We start from the raw sequence: 19584 nt of genomic DNA, 5'->3' as shown, positions 1-19584 counted from the left end.
CATGGACTTGCCCAAGGGGTGAGAGGGCAACATAGGAAGCTGCCTCATGTTGAGTGACACCATGGTTGTATCTAGTACACTACTGTCTACGCTGACTGGAAGTGGCTTACGGATTTCAAATAGGATTTCAGTCTTCTAGCCTATCTTGAGATGCTGAGGATTGAACTTGGGGCCTTCTGCATACTAAGCAGGTGTTCTACTATTGAGCTATGACCCTTCCTCAAATAGGTAGGAATAGGCACAAAGGCAGAGGCTTGGGTAGTAAAGCCAAGCTGATATGTGTAGATTCCTGTCCGTAGGGAATGCTATCTTCCCTTGTGGAGAAGCCTGGTGCTTACCTGTTCTATTTGACTGGTAAGACAGAAGCTGTTGCTGCTCATGAACTGCTGCTATATGTTGGGGACAGAGACTGAGAAGCCTGGAAACTGAATTCCCTTATTATCATTATCACAAGGCAACATGGACTGTAATTCTATATATCTTAATTCACCATTTCACACATCTGCACATTCTACGCTCCTCAACTTTATGATACCAATCTGATTTGTAAAACTAAACAGTCAGGGCCAATTCTGGAGCTTTTTCAGGTGAGCACTCTGAATATTATTACAGCAGGGCTGAATTAGCATTAAGCTTTATATAAGCAACCAACCACTCAGAGGCTGCCAACCTTTTTTCCTCCCAACAAGGTGCTCACATCTTTAAAAGCTGGATCAGAGGCAGAAATTGAGCCTACTACTATTACTATTACTTATCAGCCACCTTACTCATGGAAATGCCCTAAAGTGACTTTCAGACACAGTAGAAATGCAAACACTAATGACAATAAACACAATCAATAAAAAAATTAAAACAAACAAACCCACATCTATACAAGTAAGAAATGACTTTTAGACAGGCATATAAAATCTAGGCATACTACACACCATTATATGAAGTTCATCTTGCTCTTCATAGTGTCAGGGAATTGAAAAATAAAGCTACAGTTAAGTGAACAAATGAAATGTTTTCCTTGTATTGCTGTGACGACGTTCTGAAATTTGTAAAACTGCAAAGTAACTGTTTTGTGCATGAGGTGTAACTTTGTCAATTAAATTGTTGTACTGCCAAGGCCAATAAATGTCATTCATGAATCTCAAAAAACAAAACAAAACAAGCTGCTGTAGAACATTTGACTCCAGAGAGAAACCTTTTTAAACATGAGAGATTTTAAAAGGGCGATCATGTCAATTTCACTAATGCATAATCCCTTTGTTAGAGTGGGTTAAAATAACAGCAAAACCAGAAGAGACTCAAAAGGTTCCTCTCAAATGAGCTGTCTCTTCCTTTGAATGTTAAACAAAACTGGTTGGGTAAGGCGTACAAGTGTTTGCTATTTACTCTTTGATTTGGCTGCATGGGAATGGGTCTTAGTTTATAGTTTCCTAAGATTTAACAACATCCTCTTCCATTACAGACTGCTTGCACTCCCAAGACAATTGGGAGTGGGGGTAGTGTTTACTATTTTGGATAGTTAGTCCACAGAATAATCAGGGCTTGCATCAGAGTGTTTCTGTGGCTACTAAAGCACCTGGTGAACATATAATATTAGGGCTTGAGAGCTGCCATAGATTCATGCACTCACAGTCTCTTCCTTTTTACATTTTTGCTTTGTTAGTAAATTGGGAGTTTTGGCCCAGGAGGCAAGCCAAGCTAGCATTCACTCTCTTCTCTGGCATCAGCAATGCATTTTGATGTTCTGCTGTGTCAGCTTCCACTCCTCAGCTCTGGCTGAATTAGAGAGAGTAGTGTGCAAGCCTCCTAAATGACATGCATCGTTTTTTACTAGTATTAATATACCAGGACATATAGCATAATAATTTAGTAAAATACGAATCATAAATGAGGAAAGTATAGATTGTACAGAGATATATGCACGATCTCTCTCCCCTCCTTTGGGTGTTTATTTAGAAAGAAATTTTTTAAAACCAAAATCTAAGTTACAGATTGCTAATGTCCCCAAAACACAAATTATACATTGTGGCATTGTTATAAAGGAAGATGATTTGATAAATTATTTATTCATAAACTTGTACAAGTTGTTGTCCTTAATAGTAATTCTCCACTCTGTATTTTATTCCCAGAGTGAAAATGCTGTCAGGGAACAATTATAGAGGATAATAATAATAATAATAATAATAATAATATTTATACCCCAAACATCTGGATGGGTTTCCCCAGCCACTCTGGGGAATTATTATCAGAAATACAGCTTTTGGTCTGCACAGGGGGGGAAATGACTATTGCGTTTTAGGCGATAGTCTAGTGTTGGGGCTGTGCCAATGTATTCTAATACTCGCAATGGGTGATCATGAACAACATGGGAGAGAAAATTTGCAATGGGGGAGAAAAGCATTTAAACATTACATGTGACAGAACAAGCCACTGGGAAGCTTGTGTGGCAGGTTAGTTGTGTGTGTCCTTTCGATGTTTCTTTAGCTGCCAATTTAATCTCATCTGAGGAAGGAAAGAAGTAAAGGATTCTTTCGTGCCAGCAAGCCCTAGGAATACACCTTTATTTTAACAGCCTTCCCAGAAAGGAACCCCCTGCTACATTTTGGCGTTGTCTTGTCATAGCTATCAGCAACACAACAGCTGCTTGTTTTACAATGACTTGCTAGAGAGAAAATGATAGAGGAAGCCAATCTATGTCTCATGGAGATGCTCATAGCAAGACATAACAGGTGGTAATACAAGAGCATTGAGGTCAGAACAAATAAGGTAGGATGAGCAGGAAGAGAAAATTCACTGAAGGCAGGGCCAGATTAAGACCTTTAGAGGCCCTAACAACTTCAAAGATGGTGGTGCCCCCATATACAGTATATCTAATTCAAAATATAAACAATAACAAACTGTAAAATAAAATTTTGCTTTTTGAAATGAAACAAAACCTACAATACAATGGAAAATATTTATTTTTGTATACTTCCAGTTTATCTATATTTGAAGAATTTTCTCCCACTTTTTCTAACTGCAAAACCTTTGATCAGATTCTCAAAACTAATCTTACATAACACATCTGCTTCTATACTTAGTAGAGATAAGGTCTTCAGCCTGCCTTGCTTCATGGTTGTTCTGTTGGCATTTTAAATGTACTTAAACTGGGAAAATGAATGCTCAGCTGAGCAATTTGTGACCATTAATGTTAAAAATCTGGCAACAGAAAATTTCTGTGGTGTTCCCCTTCCCTTGATGCCCTAAGCACGTGCTTATTTTGGCTAATGGCTAATCCAGCCCTGACTGAAAGTAGAGAAAGATCACATGACAGGAACATTTTAAGACAAGTTGAGTCCCTTCATTCAAGGCCTTTGGGATAGTGGAAACCCACAATCAATGTTTTTGAGATGCCGGAGTCCAGTTTGTGTAGCAAACTACCAAGAATACCTCCTGCACAACCCAGTTCTATAAAGGCAGTGTGATACTTAAATCGTATGTCACAGTGTGATAATTCATCTAATGTCTGAATTATTTAGCACATGGAAAATGTGATCTTTGTCCATGATGGGAAAGTGCAAAGCATATACAAATGCTGAAGGAAACATTTTAAAAACGAAACAGTAGAGGTTAGATGGATTTTTTTTTTTAAAGCCCGCCATTTACCTGGAATACTTGCAGGAGAAATGGGACCAGATCTTGACTGGTTGCTTCCAACGGGAGAGCCCACAGGGGAAGGGGAAGGCCCCCCAGGGATACTGGAGAGATGTGGGGAGGCATGAGGGGAGAAAGGCGACTGTGCCGGGTTGCTCTGCTCCCCTTGACTGCTGGTGGAACCTGATGCACTAACCGCTGAACTCAGTGTTGCTTCAGTTCCTGTGGGCAGGTCATCAATGGAACCCGATAAATCCTGAGAAAAAAGAGGGGAGGGGGAAATTGGTAAAGGAGCAGTTGGAACCAACATCCAAGGTAAAGTATGTGGAACAGCAGAAGATGGTAGGACATTTTTCAATTTGAGACAGATGTCATGGAAACACTGTCTTGAGCTGAAAAGAAGGGGTTAAAATTTTAAACAAATGGAGCACTGTTTGGATTTTCCTCATGCCACCCCACAATATAAAGGCATAACAAATGTGCAACACACACTCAAGATATGTCATATTTCCCAGGAAGTCAAGGCAGTTAGAGGGGAAATGCATTCACATTTCAATTTACCTTATTTCTTACTACAATGTGGCTGCAAGTTAGACCTTTGCTAAAACCCCAGTGAATCACTCATGCAGCTCTGTATATATATTACCTGGGTTTCTAGGACACTCACAGGTGTCCATTTGTGCATATTTTAGTGTTCTCGGTATTTTATTTTGCCATTTATTAGATGACTATCCTGTACAATTATTTATCCTATTAACCCATTTATACATGGTGAATTTTTGAATATGATGCTGGTGCTGCAGTACAGTACTTTTATTCACTTTAAAATCAGATAGAAAAAGCAAGACCCAAATCCCTTAGCAAATTACATTAATGCAAGATTTGTTCTGGTGTGCTGCTTACATACCACTATAGTAAATACAGTGAGCTCATTTAAAATACCCCTCAGGCTTCAGGGGTTTCATTTTTTTTATTTTATTTTCCATAACCACAAGGCATAATATTGGAAACATAGCAATCACTTCTGCTATACCAACAGAACACAAAGTTATGGCAAGTAGTGAATTTATGCCAGTTGCACCAGTGGTGTACAATCACAATGCCAGTGAAATAGGAAAAAATGCACAGAGCTGGCAGAGTGGAGTCCTATGTTACTTCAAAGGTTATTCTCACTCTCAACGATGACATAATAGAAAATGGTGGCATAATAAAAACATTCCATTCGATCACAGAATCATAGACTCAAATGCAAACGCTTCCTCATTTCCTTGTCTGTCACCCAGCCACATCAAAGGATACAATTCTGACTAATTCAGAAGCCAATCTATGAGTTCCAGAAAGAAAAAACGGATCTCATATAGAATTTTTTGTGGCATGTGGCTGTGAATGCACAAATGAAAGCTCTGGTGATGGAAAACATGGTGACAGGGAATGTAATGCATGAGAAGACTTAGGGTGCATTTAGGTACTCTGTTGCAGGACCCTGGATTTTGTTTTAACCCACCAAGAACTTCATCTCCATTGCTGTAATTGGGGTTGCAAAAGTGAAGCATCTCCTACTCTGACTGGCTAAGCTTGAGAGGTGGGCTTAGCAGATCATCAAAGTGCTGAGCCGGCCCTTTGCAAGGAGCACGGGGCTGCAAAGAGCCCTGCTGGATTTGGGCATGATTTGGAGGAAACAGCTTTGGTAATCAGGTCTGCAGGCTGGAGGTTCTCTGCCCCCTGTCTAAACTACGTGGCCCCTCCAGGGTTTTAGAGAGGGCATACTTCCCACCCTGGAGATGACAGGGATTGGACCTGGGACCTTCTGCATGCAAAGTAGGTGCTCTGACACTGAATTATGGCCCTTCCTCTAATTCAGCTAATGTCATACAAGGCCTTCCATGCACAGGTACCCTGGGGAAACCGTCGATGAGCAAAGCTATGGCTGGTTGGTACCAGTGGAGTTGGCAGATTCTATTGGCACTGTTTTACTTAATTCATTGCTGCTGAGAGTAAATAGGACATAGTGTTAAAGGATTCCAGCACATTATATTTGTATTCAGATATAACAGGGAGAAACATACGCCTGTGGCCCTACAGATGTTGTAGGACTACAAATCCCAGACCATTGTCAATGCTGGTTGGGGCTGATGAGAGACAAAGTCCGGCACATCAGGAGGGTGACAGGTTAGCCACTCCTGCTTTAAAAAGCATTATTTGCTTGTGTGTGTACAGAAATGGGATATGACTCTGCAAGCCCAGCATCTGTTCCTGATATTTCTCAAAATGCTAAACCATGATTTAGCATTGGGCATGAGGTAGGCTAGTGGATAGAATACTCTTTTTTTTAATAATAATAAAAAAGGTTCAGCACTAGACTCAAGCTTAATTGGACAAATCCCTTCCTGCATTTTCAGGTTTATTATTAAAATCAGTATATTTACTTCCACGTAATGGGCACAATCTAAGGAGGTCTACCTTGTGCCATCAAATAAGGAACACACCTGCTCTTTGTGCCTATGTCAATCACAGCTGGCAATGGTGGCCAAGCTATCTGTTTCCTGGCCCTTGTGGATGTTGTGGAGCATTCATGGATCTCGCCTGAGAGTGATGCATCTGTGAAGCCAGCTCACACAAGCGCTTTGCTGATGAACTAGAGCATGGGTAGGCAAACTAAGACCTGGGGGCCGGATCCGGCCCAATCGCCTTCTAAATCTGGCTTGCAGACGGTCCAGGAGTCAGCGCGTTTTTACATGAGTAGAATGTGTCCTTTTATTTCAAATGCATCTCTGGGTTATTTGTGGGGCATAGGAATTCGTTCACACCCCGCCCCCAATATAGTCCGGTCCCCCACAAGGTCTGAGGGACAGTGGACCAGCCCCCTGCTGAAAAAGTTTGCTGACCCCTGAACTAGAGCACCTGTCAATATAATAATAGTAATAATAATTACACATTCAGCACTAGGATATACAACAATACGAGTATGAGTAGACACACACTATAGGGCCAAAGGGGTAAACATTGTTAGCATGCCACATTGGGAATGCTTTTCAGTAGAAGAAGATAAAGATAATATTTTTGTTGAATTTGTGAAATGCAAAATCCAAGTAACATTCTTCATGTCACAAAACTCTGATGAATGTGTACTACTATTGAAAAAGCCTTTTTAAGCTTAACAAGTTTCATTTGTAATGAAGACACATTTTCACCTCACAGAATCTTCTACCCAGGATCTTCTTTTGTAATTAAAGTTTATTCTTTTAAATAGGAATACTGAAGTATCTACAATTGATACTTTTAAGTTATTATGAAGTGTTTTAGACAGAGCTATGCCAGGATCAATTCCTAAACATTAGGAAGAACTTCCTGACAGTAAGAGCTGTTCGACAGTGGAATTTGCTGCCAAGGAGTGTGGTGGAGTCTCCTTCTTTGGAGGTCTTTAAGCAGAGGCTTGACAACTATATGTCAGGAGTGCTCTGATGGTGTTTCCTGCTTGGCAGGGGGTTGGACTCGATGGCCCTTGTGGTCTCTTCCAACTCTATCATTCTATGATTCTATGATTCTAATTCAATTAAGAAAATGAGTTTTTGTGAATTATTTGAACTTGGCAATCAGGTGCAGTGAAGTCAGAAATTCATGAAGCAGTAATTTCAGTATATTAAGAGATATATGTTCAGTATGTATTTTAAAAATGATTGCTATTTATTATGTATAAAATCATGATGGAATACTTTGATAAAGCAGAGGGGTGTTTTTTTCTAGAGAAGTATATTTGTCCTATTGATAAACATGTACACTAAGTTTTGTTTTCATGTAATAAAGGGCATTCTTTGACAAAGTCAAAAATATAACAAATGCAACAGAAACTGCTGATAAAACAAGTACAGGCTACAAAGAATATAATAAAATATGAAAACAAACTCCCTCAAGATAGGTTCAGTTGCTTAAAATGAATACCGATCTTGTGCATTGTAAAAAAAGAAAAAGAAAGAAATCATGTGCCCCCAAGGGAAACATGTTACAATAATGCACAATATGGCTTTTAGGGTAGCCATTCCATTCAGACAGCATCCAAGAAATTGATAACATTTTTTTGAACTGCAGGTAACCTGTTTTATAAGGCCAAGTAATGTTTGAAAATGTTATTAAGTATGTAACATACCAATGGATAAAATGATTTGCAGTTCAGGGATAAAGGCAATACCCAAGAGTCCACTGTAATGCAACCATTTATCTTTGACTCCCTCAGTGAACGCATATGAGGAGGAAAGCTTGAAGGGAGGGGGAAGGTATATAGAGTGGCTTTTTCCTCCCCCCATCAGGTCACATTACGGCTTCTCATTTTACTAATCCCCCATGGGGGTGGAGTGACTGACAAGTCCCAGGCATTTCCTCAAGTGCCTGCCTTCAAGGGATTTCCTCACAAATCTGACACAGCTCATTCATAAAATCAAAAGGGGCACACGTGATGCCGTTCTGCATGAAGAGCTATACTGTGTCCAAAGAAGAAGAAGCAGGGGCTAGGGAGTGAAGAGCAAGCAAGCACAGCTTTCAAATGCTTTATGCTCTCTTTTAAAAACTATCGCTATCCAACCCACCGGTATGTCATTCTCCATAAAAATAAACCAGAAGGATTTCTTTCCCACACTGGATAAAACTACAAGGCTAACTTGCAGCTCATTTAACTTCTCATGGAAAGAAATTAGTACAGAAAAAAGCATGGTTTTTTTGCTAAAGAAAAAAAAGTCAGCTCTCTTCACAAGTGAATCAATATATTTATCCTCTCCTGATCAAATGTAAAACTGGCATATATGAAACACAACTGCACAAGATAAAATTCCTCACATGGTAATAATATTTGTGTTAATCCTATGTGTAATTCAATACATATTATAAACATCTGCATGCAACTTGCCACGTGTGTACATGGCAATAAACTATTACCAAAAAATTGTGTACAAGTTGATATACATGCATTTCTCAGATATGAAAACCTACTCGTATGATTTCCTAGACATGTACTTTCATAAGAAAATTAAATGTCTGTGTACATATAGTGCTTCATACAGCAGCAGTTATATGTACTATACATACATACAAACAATATACATATAGTAGTACTATCCTCCGTGGACGCGGGTGGCGCTGTGGGTAAAACCTCAGCGCCTAGGACTTGCCGATTGCTTGGTCGGCGGTTCGAATCCCCGCGGCGGGGTGAGCTCCCATCGTTCGGTCCCAGCGCCTGCCAACCTAGCAGTTCGAAAGCACCCCCGGGTGCAAGTAGATAAATAGGGACCGCTTACCAGCGGGAAGGTAAACGGCGTTCCGTGTGCTGCGCTGGCTCGCCAGATGCAGCTTGTCACGCTGGCCACATGACCCGGAAGTGACAGCGCTGGCTCCCGGCCTATAGGGTGAGATGAGCGCACAACCCTAGAGTCTGTCAAGACTGGCCCGTACGGGCAGGGGTACCTTTACCTTTAGTACTATCCTCTTCCTCTCTCTCTGTCACATATACACACAATCACATATAATATGTAATAAAAAACAGAATACACACATCAGCCAAACTTCCTTTCACCTTTTTATGTACCGTATTTTTCGCTCTATAACACGCACCCGACCATAACACGCACGTAGTTTTTAGAGGAGGAAAATCCGTAGGCATGCCACCCGTAGGCATTCCCTCCATAACACGCACAGACATTTCCCCTTACTTTCTAGGAGGAAAAAAGTGAGTGTTATGGTGCAAAAAATACGGTACTCTGCCATATTCAAAATTAAGTGCATTTTGCCTTTACTGTTTTCAAGATGGTGACTTTACAAAAACCTGACATTCTATTTCTGTTTCTCACACTATATATACAGAAATGACACTGCCACCTAGTCAAGTTACATTAACAATTCAGAGATATGAATAGCAAAAGCAACAATTCTTTCCTGTTGACAATGATTATAGTAACATAACAGGTGAACATAGCAAATTATTCAATATGAGAGGTTTGTTTTTATGTTTGTGTCACTGTATGTATTAGCCTCTTTATGCACACATACATTTTCAAAATCAATAGTATATTTATTTGTCACAAACCTATTTAACCATATATATGTGCCAAGTTAATGTTTAGAAAGAAGCAAATAAGAGAAGTAGCTTAAGCACTAAGCTACTCCACAGTAGCTTAAACAGGGAGCCTTGTTAATGAAGAAGCTTTGTAACTAATACTTCTCCAGAGGACAATTTAGTCAGCAGGGCACCAACTCTATTCTTCTTTTATAAGTACAATCAGATCTACAATGCCTGTAAAGAACAAAGAGACCTTACTTACTGCATCTCATTCAAACCAAGACACCTTCAAGCTACAGTGCTTCCATTTATCTTTTTGGAAACTTGGCAGATTGGGTAATTGCAGGGATCCTTTAAAGGGAAGGAAGTCCCCATACATCCCCAAAGGCATGCCCGAAGAGTCTGCTTCATTCTCAGAGGATGCATTTGGCAAGGCACTGGTTTCCTGGGAATAAGAACTGCTGACTACTATTCTTTTTTTTCATATCCGTTTGTTTCATGTACACAGTGCATTTCTTCTTATTTTATTTTAGTGCTTTGCTTAGGGTTAAAACTTTGGGACTGAGTTGGAAGGGGAATCTATCTACCTACCTATCTACCTACCTATCTGCTACCCCAAAGATGTGTCAGCCTGTGCTTTATGTTAGTCATTATACCATGACCAGGTCCTCAAAGCTAGTTTACAGATAAAAGCTTTACTGTAACCAAGCCATTCCTGTTCAGGATTTATACTTCTTAGTAAGGGTGTTATCTACGGCTATCTCCTCTTTACTCCTCTGCTTCCAACCACGCACAACCTTTATTCTTGTCCATGTGACAAGTACAAGAGCAAAAAAGAAGAGGATCATGTGGCGTTTAGGATTATAATATTATGCCTTCCTGGTGGTACACGATCTTATCAGACTTCAACAGGAGAGTCACTCTCGAAATAACTCACAGACTTGCAATTGTAGCACAGTCAGCAGGGGAAGTTTGTTGGCAGTAAACTGTGTACAGAGAATCAGGAAACCCAAGGTTACTCACCAGAGAATTTGAGGGGAGGGAAAGTCACACAGAAACACACTTCTTATGATAAGTAAAGCAACATGCTCAAAGAACATTCCTAGAAATCCGCCTTGATTACATTTCATTGTAATAAGTCATTTCTACTGAAGCCAGCCAAATGCAGTAGCACTGTTACTATGCTTTCTCCTCCTTTTTTAAAGGAAGGAAGTGCTCTCCATGTTTGTAATAATAGAAACAATTCAGTGCATTATAAAATAAAATCAGCCATAAACAAAGGAGCATACCATCCTACATAATAAGGAAAGCACAACACCCAGAAAAGATTAAATATAAGATTGTAGCCATGATTAGCCATGTAGCATTTGGTCAATACCAATTTGCCTTCAGCACCAATATACAGTTATCAGCCTAATTATACAGAAATACCCCATCACAGACAATAAATTACCGCATCTCTTTTGATTTAAGAATTTAATTCTACATGGTGTTGAGCAAGTACATCACTAAAGTCAGTCACACTCTACTTTATGTATACTTCAAGTTCAATGGCAAATGTGTACAAATACTAGTGACAGTAAAAATTCCCATGAAGGCACGAAGAATGTGACCAGAATATGCACAGGGAAATTTGCACCTTGACTGGTCAAGAAGTGTAGTCTTCAAGTGATATCAGATAATGTACAAAAGCTGACAACTTTAATTAAGTACAGTGGTGCCTCGCAAGATGAAAATAATCCGTTCCGCGAGTCTCTTCGTCTAGCGGTTTTTTCGTCTTGCGAAGCAACCCTATTAGCGGCTTAGCGCTATTAGCGGTTTAGCGGCTATTAAAGGCTTAGCGGCTTAGAAAAAGGGGGGGAAAGCAAAAAAAATCGCAAGACGTTTTCGTCTTGCGAAGCAAGCCCATAGGGAAATTCGTCCTGCGAAGCAACTCAAAAACGGAAAACCCTTTCGTCTAGTGGGTTTTCCGTCTTGCGAGGCATTCGTCTTGCGGGCACCACTGTAATATACACAGAGACCGGTCAAAAGATGGATTCTCTACTTGGGAACTTTTTATATTTCCTAGGCAGGGCAGAAAATTGGCAGGAAAGCTATTCCTATTTCTGAAACATTTCTGATCAATTCACATTTTCCAGCATTTGTTGGCCATTATCCATACTGACCCGGTAATATGTTAAATTCTCTCCGGATACTGAATGTCATTATTCAGTATTTATGAATTTCTGTAGTCAGCATTTATGGACATTCTTCTGTCCACTCATTATTATAATTTTTTAAAATGGTACTGTGTCCATGAGATTGTGAACCATTATTTAAAGTTAGCATTTGAATGCCTTGCCAGAGAGGCAGTATATATTAAATAAACTCAGATTAACCCTTATATGTATCTAAAAAGCTGTCTGTAGCATTCAGAAATAGAAACACACAGTCAGGATCTTTCCAGTAATGTTTAGAAGTCATAGAGATAACAGAAACCAGCACATGTAATGCTCATTTAATGCTGACAGTTTAGCTAACAAGCACACACCCCTAGTGGAAAACACTACAATAAATCAATTTAAATTCATCCATGTTTGTAATTGTTAGGCCACCTTTTACTACAAAGCAGCAGCTAACAGTGTTTGTCAAGAAATCTTAAAATACCCTTCTGGTTTAATTGTCTAGACAGTAAGTTAGCTAACAGCATTTTTAATTTCCTGTGCAACTGAAAAAAGGAATACAAATATTCAAAAATGCAAGCGGGAAAATCATAAATTTAGATATACTGCCTTGCTCTAACATTTTTACAAATCTGATTAAAATTAAAAACTGAAGATGTACACAGATTTCTCACTATGTGGTGAGGTTTTCCTTTTCCTTAAAAAAAATAAAAAATTGAATGTGCAATTTCATCCACAGGAGCCAATTCTCTAGAATATATATCCAGGGAGGGAATCTTTCTTCATACCTACTGAAACAGTTATAGATTTTAGAAGGAAAAAGATACCATGGCGTACCTTGCAGTTATAATCTTACAGATCTCAACAAGAATTACATATAGGCTTAGGTATTATGATCCCGCCAATGGTCCTTGTGTCGGGGGCATTCTTTAGTCACGATTCATTTGGAGAGCACAGTGGTACCTCAGGTTAAGTACTTAATTCGTTCCGGAGGTCTGTTCTTAACCTGAAACTGTTCTTAACCTGAAGCACCACTTTAGCTAATGGGGCCTCCCGCTGTCGCCGCGCCAACAGAGCACAATTTCTGTTCTCATCCTGAAGCAAAGTTCTTAACCCAAGGTAATATTTCTATGTTAGCGGAGTCTGTAACCTGAAGTGTATGCAACCTGAAGTGTATGTAATCCGAGGTACCACTGTATCTGAAATGCACAAGGGAGTTTCTGTAGAAAGATGTTCTCCTTTTACACTTTTTTGGGAGGGGCAATATTAAATATAAGAAATAATTTATCCTTCTTTAAGAACCCAAATAATTTTCTGGATTTTGTATTTCTGCAGTGTTGGCCTAACAATGAAAACAGATTCAGGACTAAACTATGGTAAGAACTGGCTCAAATTAAGCCATTTTTTATATTTTTATGGAGCTGCTCTGATTCTGCTACAGTTTTGTCCAGAATTCTGGAACCCAATGAGAAGAGAATTCTAAAGGGCTTGAGGTACATAAAGAAGAAGATACTTGGGAAACATAGCTTCCAACCTATGAAACGATAAATTCTTATGACCCATATGCTATTAAAAACAAGTCCGTAAAGCCTACTAAGAACCATAAGCACACCAGATTTAAGTACTGCCTGGCATATATCCTTTTTTTAATACTAGAAAGTATAAAGAATACGCATTTAAAGCAGAAAACAACAGTAGCACAATATGTTTCAAAGTAGGGTCTTACGTATAAGAAAACCCTCCTGCTTATCATGTACGATTTTGGAAATAATAACAATAGAATGAATCATTTGGAACAATGTGTTCTTTTATATTATAACAACATACTATAAACTAGACACAACCAGTATTCTATAGCAACTGCAAACAAATTAGCACATTAAAAAACTTAGTATCTATCAAAAACACAGAATATCTACTTAGACGCAGGTGTGTTATATAACCTGGAGGAGAGTGCCAGCATCGCTTAGCTTCAGTGAATGAAGCCTTTCTGGGCATTCCATCCTCAAAGCTCTATAACTGCCACCTTGAAAACAGCATCATTCCATTTTGATTGGAGCAGCTGATGGAGGTGGAAGCCGAAAGGTTTTGCCAAATAAATAAAAAAGACTCTGCTTTGTTAATATCTCTCTCTCACACACACACACACGAATCATAGAGTTGGAAGCGACTCCAAGGGTCATCTAGTCCAACCCCTGTTCTCTCTCTCTCTCTATATATATGTGTGTGTGTGTGTGTGTGTGTGTGTGTGTGTGTGCATGTACACACACTTTGTTATCAGATTTATACTAGTAAATGACGTGAGATGGTCGGTCACCAGCAAAAATGCTTAAAGGGATTTCACAAATTCACGGCCTATCATGAGTATGAGTCACAATAGGTAGAATGGAACCTCACTGCGCAGACACAGATGACCAAATAGTGGAAACAAGGAATCCTCCTTCACCATGCTATACTGGGATATTCTATTACCCTACCCCACCCTACACAGAAAGAAATCACTCAAGTCTAATTCTCATGACCAAGATATTAAAAGGTATTGCAGACTGAAACCAAGCCACTCTCACCTTTTCTGACAGGCACCCTCAACATTCCATGGCCCCTGGGCTATTTGCTGCCTTTTTCTTTCTTTTAAATTGAAATTTACAAGCTGATATGCTGGGGACATCTGTGCATAGCATAAAATCACTGTCATATTGCTAGGAATAGGGTAATCATATTCGGTAGTAGTAGAACCAAGTGTGGACTTGCAGTAAACTGTTGTAGTCTACCCACAGCCCTTAAGAGGAGTGCTTCTCTGTAGGATTTCAGACATCCTTGAACAGGAATCTTGTAGTGTTATTTGAGGCTCACAAAGGGAAGGCTTCTGGAGGGAGGGTTCTTTTAATGTTTAATGTCTATCTTTTATGGACCTCAAAGCACACTGAAGGACAGCATGGTCCTGCACCCTCCCCTTTATTCATGTAATTCTGGATCAGTGATCAGGATAAATGTCACAGATCAGTGGCTGAGCTATTTTTCAGGCACAATTGCCTCATCTTACTTTTTGACACAGTGAAGTCATCTTTACTACAGCAAAAAAAATGAACAGGATAAGGTCTAAACACTTCACTAATCTACCAGAGAGATTTTCTTTTTCAACCTAAGGATTTTTCTTAGGTCAAAGTTCAAAAAGTCCTGCTACATATAATGTTTATGATAGCATGGGGGGGGGGGTGAACAAATAATTCATTCCCTTTATTGATGATATTCAAACAGGAGTGGTGCTATGAAGCCAAAATCATACTTACTGATGGACAAGACACAGATATGATTCAGCTTGTGTATTCTTGTTTGCAGACGCACAAAAATAAGTTGGAAAAAACTTTTAGGGGGGAACCCAGAAACAGGCTAATGAAGACTGAGCATGCTCAGTAGCCACCAGAATGCTGATTGAGGGAAGAATGGAAAACTGGCACAGGGAAGAATGGAATGTTTGTAATTCTAAACTGGGAGCATTCTGTACTGCAACATTTTGTTGCTGGTCTTGTTTCTTTAGTCATGTTATATTTGAAAACCAATAAATATCGTAAAACAACAAGCACACCACAGGAAGAAGAGCAATGATTCTCATCACCTTAAAAACTAACCATTTTTTAATTCATCCTATGAAGTAGGCTTGGTTCCACAAACACTTAAGTCGTAATATATCTGTTTGTCTTTAAGATGCCACAAAACTTTTCTTCTTCTTCTTTAAGGGCCTAACACTGTTACCCTTCTATAAATTAATACAGTGAGAGGAATACATACCAAACAGCAGTACAATAGCAATCCACAATTATTACAATACTTAAAATAGCAATCCAAATATACAACCATTTATTTCAATAATATTTACACTGTAACATTACAAATTCATTACAAGCTACACACTATCAACTACAAACACTAACATAATGTCAACTGATATTTTTATCAATTGTTGCCATACACAAAGTGGAGTAAGATATGATGAAACTGCCCAATACTGTCAGGTATTAATAAATAGCTATTAGATATACAGTAAATGGGGATAAGTAATATTAGGAATAAATTAATAATAAAACACCCCACACATCATTCAAAATAAAATATTAGGAAGTTTCAGCAAAAAAGAATAAAAACACACTTCTTCATTCTCCTGTTCTTGACGTTCTGAATTTGAAGAGCTGGGCAAACATGCTCACTTGTTTGGTAATTGTTGTTCCATAATAGAGGTGTTGCTTGAACATTTACCCCTAACCCCTTGATGGCTCTTGTCAGGATAAAGGGATTAGGTATGTAGCAAGTGAGGCATAGTTCCTATTGTAGTCCTGCCCTCTCTTAATGTAATTTGCCTTGTGACTTTATAGGCTCCAGCTAAGGAAGCCCCATATAACATTGCCAAATTATTCCCTGCAAATAAGACAACAAATATCAGGAATTACAAAAGGTGCATTCCACCAATTTCGAATTGTGCTTTTCAAAATTAAAAAGTGTGTTGAAGCAACAAGCAAGACTTCTGAATTAAGCAAAGGGGTAAATAAAAATGAAAAGCTATGTAAAATCAGAAGCAATCATGCCAATCTGCTAGGAGCTGAACCACTGCCAGTTAGTGGGCCTCGGGGCTCCATAGGATTTCTCAACATAGTGCCAAACTACAGCAATATTGTTATGGCTAGAGAGGAATTTCTCACAAGAGCTAACAGAGGCAGAAGGTCATAAATAAACACAGCAGGATTGCCTTGTCAGTTCTCATTATTAGCGCTGCAGGCACTTGCTTTTCTATGGGCTGCTTGCAGGTTCATTTAAGTATAAGTGCTCCTCCTCAGAATTTCACATGCTCATAAATAAAGAAAGCATTTCTTAGCCTGGGAAATGAAAGAGCGTGCATGTGTGAATGGGTGGGCGGATAGGCTTTTGCACACATACACACACTGCAGAGGAAGCTGAAATTTAGGCAAACGCTAAGCCAGAACTGTAACATTCTTTCACTGTGGCCTTCATTATAACTCACACGCCTCTGACAGACCTCAGCCATAATGAACAAGAAGCTGTACTTTCTTACTACAATAATGGTCATCAGAATTACATCTGAGCAGAAAATGAAGCTGAGCGCCTAAACTGATCCTGACATCCATTATAATACCAGGAAAGCACAGCTGTGTGATCATTAATACAATTATAAAATGACATTTAGTGTTAACTTACTTTTGTTACAGAGAAAGATAATAGTAGTATTTGAAACGTGGAGATGGAAGAAAAAAAACTGTATAATATTCCAAACCACATTTCTATATATTGGTGAAGGTGAGCAGAATGTTTTAAGGCTGTGTATGGACAGTAATGCTGTACAGGTGTTATAGAACTTGTAGTACTAATTTTCTTTTCCCTGGTGTTGAATCTCTGGTAATATTAGCACAAGACAACAAGCAACACAACTGTTGATTCTTGATGATATGTGTATGAATCAAACCCCTTTCACTTCTCAGCAAATGATCCCTAACTCTGTGGGGGAAAGATACAGGCAGCACAAAACCAAGGGTGCATGTGTTACATAAATGTGCGGTTTTCACATGAGTGAAGAAGTTGACATGTTACATGATTTGGCACCCTGAGAATCTTAGCTTTCACTCTGTTAAAAAGAGCTGTGGAAAACCTTGAAAATAAATAGGTAGTTAGGTACAGACTCAATAATCACAAAGGGTGAAATCCAGTGAGGTCCATTCAGAAGATATTTTGCAGTTTTGGGGATGTCTAGGAGGAGAGGAGGAATCCATTTTGCCAGTGGTTTCCAGGGTGGTTCAGGAGGCAGAGATAAAGAAGTAATACTACGATAGCATAATGTTTGCTATAGCCTAAGATATCTAACAGTACAATCCTATACACTTCTACACACAAGTAAGTTCTATCAAACACATTGAAGATTCTTCCAATGAAACTTGGTATAAGATTGCAATCTGTGACAGAAATCCTAAACCAACTTGCTATTTGCTAGGGAGTAAGTCTCATCAAACATAGTAAGAGTTACTTCTGAGTAAATCTGTGTACAAGTGACTCTGAAGTAAGCTGCTAGGGCAGGGGTAGGCAACCTAAGGCCCGGATGCGGCCCAATCACCTTCTCAATCCAGCCCGCGGACGGTCCAGGAATCAGTCTGTTTTTACATGAGTAGAATGTGTCCTTTTATTTCAAATGCATCTCTGGGTTATTTGTGGGGCCTGCCTGGTTTTTTTACATGAGTGGAATGTGTGCTTTTATTTAAAATGCATTTCTTGGTTATTTGTGGGGCACAGGAATTTGTTCATTTCCCCCCCAAAATATAGTCTGGCCCACCACATGGTGTGAGGGACGGTGGACTGGCCCACAGCTGAAAAAGGTTGCTGACCCCTGTGCTAGGGCATGGCCCTAATGCTTCTCTTGGGATGCTCATTTTCTTCTCCCTGTCCTCCAACATTCAATCTTTGTGCACTTTAATACCTTGAATTTACAATGTTTCCCCCCTAGATAAATAAACCTCATTGGATTCCTATTCATTACCCCACCCACTGCAAATAATTTTAAAGTATTTTTTTCTGAAAACTGTAAGCACAGTAAATTATGCAAAATGTGAAAACATATCAAATGCACTTTACATAATTTATTTTAATTAGACTTTGTATTTCAGTTGTGCATAATCTTAACTGTTTATTTTGGGTACAGACCAAGCTAAAACTAAGCCCTGCCTGGCAGTAGTTTGGGTTAAGTTTATTAAACTTATACATTGTTTCCCACTTTTAAAAAGTCCTGAAGCCATTTACAACCTAATAACACTAATACTAATATCACTACAGGGGCTGGGTGCAAATTATTTTTGAGTATGCTCAATATAGCATTCAAATCAGTTCATGGGCTGCTTTACGCAGTACCCATAGTAAAAGCCGTAGGTCAGCCACAGAGTTAACGCTTTCTATTTTATGCTTTGTATATCAATGTACAATGATTAATTGCAGAAGTACTAGTGTGAGCAGAGTGTGAAGGCTCAATGGAAATTTGGCACCCCATTTTCTCTTCTTCTTCCCCATCTCCAACTACAATGAATAACCGTGCCAAGAACATGTTTCAGTTTTCACTCAACAATAAGGCTTTTTTTGGGGGGGGGGGAATCTTAGTTGCTGATGGAACCTCATAATTTGAAATATTTTTTCCATCTCAGTTTATTAGGACAAAAAACACTCTTCATTTTCAGAATCTCCTGGCTACATCAGCTCACAATAGTCTTTCTTTTTTACTTCATGATGCTCAAGGTTAGATCTCATTTTCAGCAGCCAATGTTTCAAAACAGAACTTCTGTGTCCAGAAACAGGGGAGGGGAGAATCCCACTAACAAATATAGCTATGTTTCCCTATATACAGCTTAAGTAAAATCAATTTCACCCCTTCTTGCAGTCTTATTTTGACTATCTTCCAGTCAAGGAAGTTATGCTGCTAGTACTGATGTGTAACGATGGGAGTAGCGTTCAAATAATTGCTTCTCCAGGCTCTGCAGCCTTTCATTACGCACCACTCATCATTTTCAGTGTCAGTAGATGGAGCAGCATCTTCCAAGTGAAGATTCTCTGTATTTATTTTAAAGAGTGCCAAATTGGTCTACACCGTCTCAGAATTCAGAACAAGATTGTCCATTAGTAACAACACATCCAGAGGCAGAGAAAATGGGTTCTGAGCTGTAGATGTCCTGAAACAAAGTGTAAGAGTTGGACATCTGTTACTGCCAA

General features: G+C 39.1%; 1 protein-coding gene across 14 annotated transcripts in view; it reads right to left on the bottom strand.

Moving 5' to 3' along the window:
- The window catches only part of ARID1B (AT-rich interaction domain 1B), a 347348-nt gene that overhangs the window by 112175 nt on the left and 215589 nt on the right, over positions 1–19584 (bottom strand). For all 14 annotated transcript variants that reach the window (XM_080998325.1, XM_080998335.1, XM_080998331.1 and 11 more), the window contains one exon: positions 3640–3883. In XM_080998325.1, the coding sequence (XP_080854451.1) occupies positions 3640–3883 (244 nt within the window). The remainder of the gene's footprint in view (positions 1–3639; positions 3884–19584) is intronic.

Source organism: Podarcis pityusensis, assembly GCF_964106645.2.
Source record: "Podarcis pityusensis genome assembly, chromosome: 3".
In the NCBI taxonomy this organism is placed as follows: domain Eukaryota; kingdom Metazoa; phylum Chordata; class Lepidosauria; order Squamata; family Lacertidae; genus Podarcis; species Podarcis pityusensis.
This window is presented reverse-complemented; position numbering and strand designations above follow the sequence as displayed.